At 43.2% G+C, this 10,930-nt stretch overlaps 1 protein-coding gene across 1 annotated transcript; it reads right to left on the bottom strand.

The window, feature by feature from the left end:
• Positions 1-687: 687 nt before the first annotated feature.
• PSMA6 (proteasome 20S subunit alpha 6) lies at positions 688-10,717 on the bottom strand. Its single transcript, XM_030240149.2, has 7 exons — positions 10,550-10,717; positions 6,597-6,691; positions 5,744-5,825; positions 5,429-5,584; positions 3,003-3,181; positions 2,458-2,552; positions 688-897 (listed from the first exon to the last, which is right to left on the bottom strand). The coding sequence occupies exons 1-7, from the start codon at positions 10,623-10,625 to the stop codon at positions 840-842; spliced, it is 741 nt and encodes a 246-aa protein (XP_030096009.1). The 5' UTR covers positions 10,626-10,717; the 3' UTR covers positions 688-839.
• Between the last annotated feature and the right edge of the window lie 213 nt (positions 10,718-10,930).

Below are 10,930 nucleotides of genomic sequence, written 5' to 3'. Positions count from 1 at the left end.
CCAAAAAAAAAAAAAAAAGGTTTTTTTTTCCACCTTCAAGTTTTTGCAGTCTCATCTCCAAACCCAAAACCTCTGAAGGAGCAAGAACTGCTTCCCAGAGACCTTCCTGTTCAAGGACTTTGTCTATTGGCCCTGTCTAGCCCCACCACTGCCCAAAGCTTCAAAACCTGGTAGGTGACTAAGCCACAATCCCAAAGTACATCACAGAGAGAGTATTTTCCCTAAATAAATGTCAGCTTCAGAGCTGTTTAATTATAGAAGACATCTCTTAAATCCACTACATGCACCGCAAATAAATCAGTCCAAAGGACTGGACTCGGACTCACAGCTCAAGCTTTTTCCTCCTGCTTTTGCCCTATATCCTCATATAAACCTGAGCAAATAAGGTCTTCCTAACTTCCCCACAACTAAACCAGTAATGTTGTAAGGCTTTCAACATCAGGCCATGGAGAGAATGAACATGAATGTAGGAATTAACTCAAGACACATACGCCACAAAAACCGATATTAACTTTACACAAAGAGCCAAATAGCTCAGATGAAAAATACAGCTCAGAGCATAAAATTTCTCTTAAAATACAGTTAAAAGGCAGGCAATTACCACAGAAACACTAAAAGTCATCAAGCATTTTGATGACAATGTCATCGAATTGGAAGTTTAAAAAATAACATTAAAAGAGACACCAAGAATTTCAAAAACCTCTGTTTTATTTGTACAGAGTAAAATACATCATATAGTGAACACTGTTTCCCACCCATAATCTAAAACCATTATTAAGTGTTTTCTTTTCACCAAACATCCTGGCCAGAAGCACAGACAATGGAAATGGGAACCCTAATTAGTCTCTCTCTGCCAGAGCTACAAGGTGCACATCAATCTCTGCTTCTGTAAGGATCCTGAAAGAATAAAAAGAAATCTTAAATAGCTCAAATGATTCTTCCCCTTAAGCTCCAATATTACAAACTAATATCTGTAAGTTTTACAGCAATGCATCTTTCTGCCCTTTAAAGCCTTGCTGCCAGTGCCACAGGCTGACATTCCAATTCTCTTGAAAAATAAAGGAAGAATCAAAGGCACTAGAGAGCAAGGAGGTAACAAATGATAGAAAAATAACAGGTAATTCTTCATGAGTTGTGCATTTGCAAGCTGAGACCTAGTGAGAAGGTAGCTTGATCCCTTGAGTGGCAGGAGAAAAGGGGTCATGCAGCTCCTGTATGCTTTCTCACAAACACTGTGCTGTTCTGTTGTCCTCAGCACACACACCTAAATACAAAACCACCCACCATCACCATGTCCACCTTAAAAACATTAGGAAGGAAGGACTTAAAAGACTGAACCTGTAGGACCCAAAGGTTTAAAGACTCTTCAGTCCCCACTTACACCAAGTAGTTAGACTAAAGTAACAGCAGACTTTGTTCCCAGTTTCACTGTTCCTCTCTTCTTTTTAAATAAAAAACTCAAAAACCCCCTCAATTAAAGATTAAAGCAGAAATAACTGAATCCCTCTGCAGCAAGCTGGACTTACCTAAATTTTAGGTAAGCCGTACCTGGAGGGTTCTTTTGCATTATAAAAAGTCCCCCAAAGTTTTTCTCCCACATTTCATGCATACTCCCGCAGCTGTACACTGTGCTGTGAGCAGGCTGTCAAGTACACTGTATCCCACGTGAAGCTTTCCTGCCCTCAGCAGGAAGACTTCCAGGCGTTGCCCTGATACACTGGCTAGGTGATCTTGGTGCACACAGTGTGCTGCAGGCAATAATGGAGGAGGGAAGAAATAGGTGCCCTGCTCTCATGCTAGATGGGACTGCAGAGTACTTGGAAAGTAGATAGTTCAGCCCATTTCAAATCACTAGTGATTTTTTAAATCCATGATCTTTTAATCTTACCAAATGTAAATATAGTTTTTCCAACTATACAAGTCCATAATCTATTAACTACATATTTTAGATGTTAAGAAATGCTAACAATTAAAAGATGAGCAAGAATAACTTAAAGATTCATTTTAGAAAAAGAATGAAGAATTTAAGGGACTTGTAAATATTCTATAATATAAACCAGACTTTACTGCATTAGTTAATATGACTATGATTTGGAAGTGGATTCCAGGTATCATTACTATGAAAAATATTTATGCTTCGAAGCATGAAAACCCATCTAGACCAGATGTAACTACATTTCAATCATCACAGAAAGCAATACCCTTTTAAGACAGGAAATAGATCGCTTTTCTCTGCTAAATCCCTTAACCATGTCACACATCTTAAAACTGCATTATTCTTTTTACACAATGTTTTCTACCCCTACACATTTTGAAGAGTTACAAGTAAAAAACCCTTCAAAACTTCAATCTCTTAAATTTATCTCTTTTTCTCAATTTACGATTTACACAAGAAGGTAAAACTAATTGCACATAATCAGAGAATCACAGGAAGTTTTATCAACACTGATTGCTTACCTGAACTTAGGATTTTCCACTGTGACTACACCAACTTCTATTTCTGATGGTTTGAAATCAATGGATAGTACAGTAGACAGGCATGTTATTGCTGTCTGAAAGATGACAAAACCCCCTATCATTAGAAGGAAAGCACAAATTCTTTTTTTTTCAAAATCTCAGCTTAGAAATTCCAAATAGTTTCCCCTTGCTACGGAATACAGCTACTTTCTAATATGAAGATTGTTTTAAAGGTCACTAAAAGTCAAGTCATACTGGTATCCCCCAAATCAAGCACTGTAGTAACCAAACACCAGCTACAGTGGGAGTACTACAATTACAGAATCGGCTTCAGCTAACATAAAGCAAAAAAAGCAGATTAGATGACCATTCAAATACTTGCAGAACAGCTTTAAATGATTTTCTGGTTGGAATAGCTGTATTTGCCCTGGCAGCAATACAGAAAGAGGGAATGCCTAACAACATTTCACTGCATTGCAAGCCTACACGCAGCACATTCATTAAAAATACTTTAAACAAATTTTAATTTCCTTCTGTTGGCCTACCTCTACTGTTTGTTCATATGTCCAGTCAAATTTCTTCTTTACTTTCTTTTCAAGAAAACTGGTTGACTCTGTCTGTTTGACTCCTGCAGCTGTGGCCTTGAATCCACAATAGTAACCTGCTGGATCACACTTGTATACCTGAGGGCCGTGTTCTTCATCAATACCAATCAAAATCATACCTTGAAGAGAAAATTTGTCAATTGATTTATTTTCCCCATTTTAGCAATTTAATTCAACTGAAGAACAGAATGGATGGTGCTCTTTGTAAAAAAACCGTGCACAGCAGTACCTCTTTGGGAATCTCTCCCATACCTGGAGCTGTGATTTCCTTTTTATCTCCAATTTGTCATTTCTTACCAGCATCTCATTACCAGGTGCGCAACGCAGTTTAGTTTCCAACAATATCAAGGCATGGGAAATGCCAAGGGAAGAAAGAAACAATCTTTCCTGAAAATTACAAGCACACAAGCATAGGAGAATTGCCCCATCATGGAAACTGTGGTGCAACTCTGAATGCTGCTTCTTCAGTGAGAAGTCTTAGTGCCTACTATGATTACGAGAAGTGATTCGTTAATTCTGAAACTATTCTCCTTAAAAAACAAAACAAAAAAACCAAAACCCAAAACCCAACTAATCAAAAAGAAACTCAGACAGAATGTTTAATGAAAAAACAATTGAGGAAACCTGTTAAGTCTTTTACCTCAGTTCCTGAACAGCCTAACAGTATGTTTATAATTTGCTTATGGCCAAATGTAAGAGAAAAAACAAGTCAGAACCAACCCCAGAACACACAGATGACCAGGAACACGTACAAAAAATGACTCAACACACAATGTCGTTTTAAGCTGCATTTGCTGTTATAAAACAAGACATGTAGAAATATTTGCAAGGGAAATATTTTAGACACTTTTTCCTCTACATTATATATGATAGCTAAGTTTGGAGAAAAAATTTTGTAAATCTGTCCTATACCTACTACTTAGATAAAAGAGCCACAAAACCTGCACAAAGATAACTGCACTCTCCATCTCTCTCTTTTACAGTGCTGTTTACCCAGACACAGTGCACTGGGCTTGCATGGGAAGGTTTTGGTAGTGAGAGGGCTGCAGGGCTGGCTGCTGTGAGAAGCTGCCAGAAGCTTCTCCTGTGTCCAAAGGAGCTGAAGCCAGCTGGCTCCAAGACCAACCTGCTGCTGGCTGAGGCCAAGCCCATCCACAATGGCGGTAGTGCCTCTGGGATAGTATATTTAAGAAAGAAAAAAAAAAGAAGGAAATTGCAGACAGAGAAGAGAGGAGTGAGAATATGTGAGAGGGACAACTTGGCAGGCACTGAGTCAAATGACAGAGGGAAGGAGCTGCCGGAGCTGAGATTCCCCTGCAGCCTGTGGTGAAGACCATGGTGAGGCAGCTGTGGCCCTGCAGCCCATGGACATCCATGGTGGGGAGACACGCACCTGCAGCCCCTGGAGGAGCCCACACTGGAGCATGTGGATGCCTGGAGGAGGCTGTGGCCCAGCATGGAGCCCATGCTGGGGCAGGTTCCTGGCAGGACCAGTGGTGCTGTAGAGAAAGAAGCCCACACTGGAGCAGCCTGCTCCTGCAGGACTGCACCCCACATAAGGTGGGCTTCTTGCTGGAGCAGTTTGTGAAGAAGTGCAGCCTGTGAGAAGGACTCACTAAGGAGAAGGTCCTGGAGCACTGTCTCCCGTGGGAGACACACTGGAGCACGGGAAGAGTGTGAGGAGTCCTCCCACTGAGGAAGATGTAGCAGCAGAAACAATGTACTATGTACTGACCACAGACCCCCTTCCTATCTCCCTGTGCCACTGTGGGAGAGGTAGAGAACCAGGAATAAAGTTAAATCTGTGAAGGAGGTAGGGGGCAAGTGTTTTGAAGATTTGGTTTTACTACTCTGTATCCTATTTTTATTTGCTTGTTAATAATTCAGTTAATTTCCCCAAGGTGGATCTGTTTTGCTCATGGTGGTAATTGGTGAGCGATCCCTCCCTGACCTTATCTTGACTCAAAAGCTCTCTATGGTATTTCTTCTCTTCTGTGTCTAGCTGAGGAAAGGAGTGATGGAGAGACTTTTGCAGACACTTGGCATCCATCCAGGGTCAAACCACCATAAACAGACACAGTTACAAAGAGCATCTCCTGCTCACAGATATCACTGCACAGTGCAAACAGACCAGGCCCCCCAAAATAAGGTAATATAGTATCAGAGAGGCTACATTATTTCAAATGCTGAGTTAGACGTAAAATCAGGGCTCCAGTTCAAAACCTACAACACTGCTCTCTCATTCAGCTGTTCATCCCCCTTATACCCTCAGTTACTCATTTTGAAAATGGGTGAGAATTTCTTACACATGAATTTGCAAACTTAGACAAGAAACAGGAAAGATCATTTTCATACACTGTACTTACAGCAACCAAGGGGCCTCATTTCAGCATTCTGTGTATAGACCTGAGAAATATCTGCAATCCTTTTACACAGCATATCCACAGGGATGTCATATCCATACTTGTACTTCCAGTTAGCAGCCTCATAGCGGGCTCTCTGCACCTGGGATCTGCTGTCAGCTAGACAAAAACAGCTAATATTAATTCCACTGAAAATGTACCATCTTTATTTCTAGCACTGCCTAAGAATATAAATTCCAGGTTCAACTTTACATTGTCTTTAAATATACCCACGAGAACTAGGTAAGTTCTCCAAAAGCAGACTGGTGAATTAAATACCTGTCATTCCTGTCATAACACAACCAATATTTTCAGTAATCTTGAATAAATGAGTCACTGTGTTGGAGTCCAGTAACTTGTCCTAAAGAGGAAACAGAAATAATGTAATAGCAAACACTGTCCTCAAATTAAAAAGAAAACAAAAAAAAAAAAATCCCAAACTCTGAATCCTCTGGTTTTTACAGAAGAGCCCAAAAGGACCCATAACAGCTAAAAATTGTCTTTCAGGCTTTCCAATTTTTACTGCTGTAGGTATGCAAAGGAAGACATTGGAGAACAGGGAAGAATAAAACCACAGATTCTGGAGAAGGAGAACAAGAAGAACATGATCAACATCAGACTCCTTTTCACTCTGAAGAAACTTTGAGAATCCACATACAAAAGCTTGCTCTCTTATTGCATGCTTCCTTTCAAACATAAAAGAATTTCCCCCCTTTTTCAACAGTATATCACCACTGAGCTGAAACACTCACAAAAATCTACGAAAAGCATGCTCTACGTGCTATTGGTATAATGTTTTCTCAGCAGAAATTCAAGGAACTGGTTATAGACAACTCAGCCTTTACAAGCCAGAGCAATGAATGCATGCTAAATACAGCAGGATCAACTTATACTTAAGATTTATCCCTTCAACAACTACAGAGAAAACCAATATAGCAATACTTAGTGAGAAAATGTACAGTTGAGCACTGCATGGAGCTAGAACTTGTAATAAGCAGAATGATAATTACATGTTCAGTTCAAATAGCAATTTATATCAGTGCTAATAAGTATAATATCAATATTGCTGAGTCTCACCCCATCTTTTTTTCTCCTCTCCTTCCAGACCTCCCCTCAAAAACAGACTACTTACAGGTACTTTCTTCTGTGTTACAATTACTGCAGAATCTTTCCCACGAACAGCTACAGATGTAAGTCCACCTTGGTTTATGGCCTTAAATGCATATTCTAGAAAAATATACAAATGTTAATAGAAAACTTGTGTAAGAGACACTAGTACAAGTAACAATTCTCCCAACACATGAATCTCCCCAATTTCTGGCCTTTTAATACTTTAATACTTGTGCAACACTTTGTGTCCTTAAGATCTTTAGTACAACGTGCATTGGCTCTCTTCACAAAATGACTGTCACTGCTTCCTTCAAATGTTTCTTCTAATTTGACTTTTCGTTCAGTTCAAGCTTAACAGCAACAAAGTAAATTTTAGAACAAAAAGGCTGTTCTGAACTTGACCAAAATTGTCCAACCTTAATCTACAGTAACCATAAATTCTTACAGAGGAATTCTTGACATGAATTTTAGTATTGTAAAGGATGTAAGCTTCTTTTCTAATTTTTTACTGATATAGACAAAAACTGATGACACAGGAGGCACAGGAGACAGGTTTTAACTATCATATTTTCTGACTTGACATTCAAACACTGCAATGCTTTTCTTCACTTTTTATAGTGAAAGCTACACAGATGCCAATTAAACAGTGTTATTCATGTAAGTACAATGGATTAAGAAGCAAACACTAAAGTAACAGTAATGAAATTATCCATGAAATAAATTTCTCCTGATTGATGGCTTCAAAAACCTTAGGCACAAGAACTTTAAAAACTGTTTACCTGGCAATATTTGATAAACATTCAGAAATTCCTAATATCTGACTGAATGGTAAGTTTCAGTCAGCAGCTAAATGTAGGTGAGTTTTTTGTTAGCCATGCATGTGAACCCAGAATTTAGAACATGTCTACAAAAAGCATAGTAAATTGCTAAAACTATCTCTTAAAATAACAGGAGCAAGAAACTTGGCTATTTAAAAAGCTGCACTCAGATCTACAGAAGAGATTACACAACAGAAGAGTAATAATCTGAAGAGAAAAAAAAAAATCAAACCTTGCATATTAATGTTCAATCAGCAGAGTCATTGCTAAGGAAGGGCTCATTGTGGTGTATTTATGGCACTGTTTACTACTCTCAGACATCAGAGCATTTACTGGTTGCCCAAATGTGCCATAAAGGATGCTCCCCCTTTCCCTCTATACAACTCTGCCCACCTGGGATGATCAGTGCCAGCCTGCAGGAGAGCACAAAACCCAGGAAGACATGAGCCAGCACTGCCTGCAAACTGGCCATGCCTGAAGCCCCAGGCACAGGCTTTGCACCACTTGTCAATTTATCTGTACAACCACCTGAAGGCAGGGTGTAAAGCAAATGGACAGAGACAGCCTTTTTTCACTGATGCTCAATGACAGGACCAAATCAGAGGTGACTGGAACAAACTGAAGCAGGAGGGTCCAATACCTGAAAACATGTTTTACTGTGATGGTGAGTGAGCTCTGGAACAGGTGTAAAACCCATCTGGAAACACTCCTGGGCATCCAGCTCTAAGTGGGCCTCCTTGGGCAGGGGCTTGGGGCTAGACAAGCTCCAGTGGGGCCCACCTAATCTCAGCCATTCTGTGGTTCTGTGACACTTAGGTGGCAGTAGGAATAGATGACTACGACAAACTAGCTTTTGCTCACAACTCCCAACAACCAGGCTTGTGGAACTGCAGCCCCTTATTACCACCTCCATTGCTCAGTTTTCAAGGAAACAAGCCAAAAGGTGAAGTAGCTCTTACAATGTAAGAAATCTGAGTTGCTAGTGTTGTTTTAAGTCTGTTTACTGCTATGTATTTCAGCAGCACTGCAGACATTCTCTCTGAAAATAGCAGCCACTTGCTGTTCCCTGAATACATGGCAACAGCCAGAAATTTTACTGTAGTCATTTTCTTCACCTCCCAAAACTCCACTCAGAAGAAACATCAACTTTGAAACTAACAGGTAGCAAGAGAACACTGATGCTCTGAGGGATTTTAACCACAGTAAGGTGAAATAACTGTTAAGTTTTCTAATATGAGATCAAAGGCACATGAGTTTTCTGAGCTTTGGAAGCAGAAGACAGACCTAAGACGAAGTATAGGCATTTCAGTCCAATATCACTATGCTGGAAATCTCTGTTCACATACTGCCAAATTCCAGAAAAACCTCAAGTCTTAAGGCAATCTTAGAGCAACACATGTCCATGTTCATCCTTGGCAGCACCTGGGTAACCTTAATCCAGCAAAGAGACAAAGATAAAACAAAACCACCTAGATGTGGACATTTGATTGCAAGCAAACATGAGATTTCTGCCCACGTGCTCTGGCTAGATGCTGGCAAACAGAGACACCCACGTAGCACCATGCCCAAGTTACCAGCCTGGCTGTGAGTAAAGTGAGCTCATTCTTGCTTGAATGAGCATCTACATATTTTTCTTCCTATAGCACACAGGTACTTAAAATAGCTTTAAGACAGCTTCAGGCTGTGTGCAGAAGCTCTCCAATACACATGCAGACACTTGTTTCTAAGACACTGCTAAAAGGTATGGAGGTACCACACATTTCTCATACTTTAACCTACTGGCTAAATATCCCCCAGAGGCAGAAAACCAAGGCTCAGTTTCCTCTCTGCTACAGAATGCAGAAACCATTCCTAACAAGCAGCACTGTGGCAGTGGGAAGTGATGCAGACCAACCAGCCTGCTCTAATAGCAGCTGAAGGTGGGAGCCCAGGACTCCTCTGCCACAGAATCATTGAAACCCTGTGTGAGGAAGCACTGTCCCTACCATCCCTACGTATAAGGGACAATAAGCATTATACATGCTCCAGATATAAGACAGCACCCACATATAGGTATCTAGTACAAGCCCCTTACTAATTCTTCCTTGAAGAAAGGACTGCTCAAGAGTGGGCTACAGGCCCATGAGGCCTAATCCACACAGGCTTCTTCCTGAGAAAAACTCAAGGGCAGTCACAAAAAAACTATACGGCTGACACGGGCAATTAATGCAATCTGACCCCAGCAAGCTCCTTTCCTGAAGAACAGATGGATTTATGGACATAACATGCAATGGATGTGCAGTGAAGGCACTGCAGCTGGGGAAGGCAGCATCAGGATGATGCTGCAGAACAGTTCATCTGTCCCTGTTGAGAAGTTCCTCCAGGGGCACTCTCCAACTACTGTCCTGTCACACTGTGAGCTGACTGTATCCTGCACAAGGGGCACCAGGATATGCTTCTGCACAATCTGGTGCACTGCAAAAACAGGAATAACAGAATCAAGAGGCTTACAGAAGAAGCTGAAGCTCAGCTTCAGATTATTCCAAGAAACCTGAAAACAAAGGATGGTTGCTGCTATCTCACAGGACACAGAAGAAGCGCCATCCAGGTGTAACAAGAAAGTGCATGAGTTACACCCACGAACTGACTCTGTCACTCCAGTATGCAGTGTTTGAGGCAGTTCAAATCCCATTTCAAACAGCTATCATAGTTCTCAGATGCCAAAACGCAGCGCTCCGAGGCTTGGCAAGATTCACTCAAAGAAACACTTAAGGGAGACTAAACAGCCTCTGGAGGGCTGCAACTTTGGTCTCCAAGCATCTGAAATGGAAGGCCGAGGGCTCAGAGGAGGCCCTCCCGGTGGCAGGGGACACTCGAGAGAGCTCACCCTGGCTCTACGTTTTCCTTATCTCATGCGAGGATCCCTTCCCCGGGTCCCCACGCCGCTCCACGCTCCCACCAGGCTATCCCCCACACACCGCGGGACCAGGCCAGGTGGGAGATGGGATTCCCGAGCCACGAGAGGCGCCGCGTCTCGCCCCTCAGCACAGGCCGCCGGCCTCGGCGGAGCCTTCGCGAGCCGGCCGCGGCCCCGCTCGGCGGGGAGCGCCGGGGGCGCGAGCAGGCCGGGCCCGTGACGGGGCAATTCGGCGGCGGCCCCGCGGGCCCGGACACGCACCGACTTGGTAGAGGCGGCCCTCGGGCGAGAAGATGGTGATGTGCCGGTCGAAGCCGGCGCTGGAGCCGCGGGACATGGCGGGAGCGGCGCGGGTGCGGCGCGCGGCCGGGGGGAGCTGTCCGCGTGCAGGGCCCCGCCGCAGCCGCAGGCACCGCCGGAGCGCTTCCGGGTCACGCGCCCACCCCGCGCAGGCGCGGAGGCGCGCGCCGCTCCCGCACCGTCACGGTCCGGCACCGGCGCTGCGCATGCCCGAGCCCCGCGGCCGCCGCGGCGTGACGCGTCACGCAGGTCGCGGGCGGAAGGCGGGGCTGTGCCGCGGCTGTGGGGCTCGGCTCACGGGAATGTGGGAGCCCGCCCGACCTGCCTGAGGGAATGCGCACG

This window comes from Serinus canaria, chromosome 5, assembly GCF_022539315.1.
Source record: "Serinus canaria isolate serCan28SL12 chromosome 5, serCan2020, whole genome shotgun sequence".
In the NCBI taxonomy this organism is placed as follows: Eukaryota; Metazoa; Chordata; class Aves; order Passeriformes; family Fringillidae; genus Serinus; species Serinus canaria.
This window is presented reverse-complemented; position numbering and strand designations above follow the sequence as displayed.

Coding starts and splice junctions, on each gene's coding strand:
- PSMA6 (XM_030240149.2), bottom strand. CDS start 10,625: ATGTCCCGCGGCTCCAGCGCCGGCTTCGACCGGCACATCACCATCTTC. Junction 6,692..10,549: donor GGGCCGCCTCTACCAAGTCG/GTGCGTGTCCGG, acceptor ATATTTTTCTAG/AATATGCATTTAAGGCCATA. Junction 898..2,457: donor GTGGAAAATCCTAAGTTCAG/GTAAGCAATCAG, acceptor TTATTCTTTCAG/GATCCTTACAGAAGCAGAGA.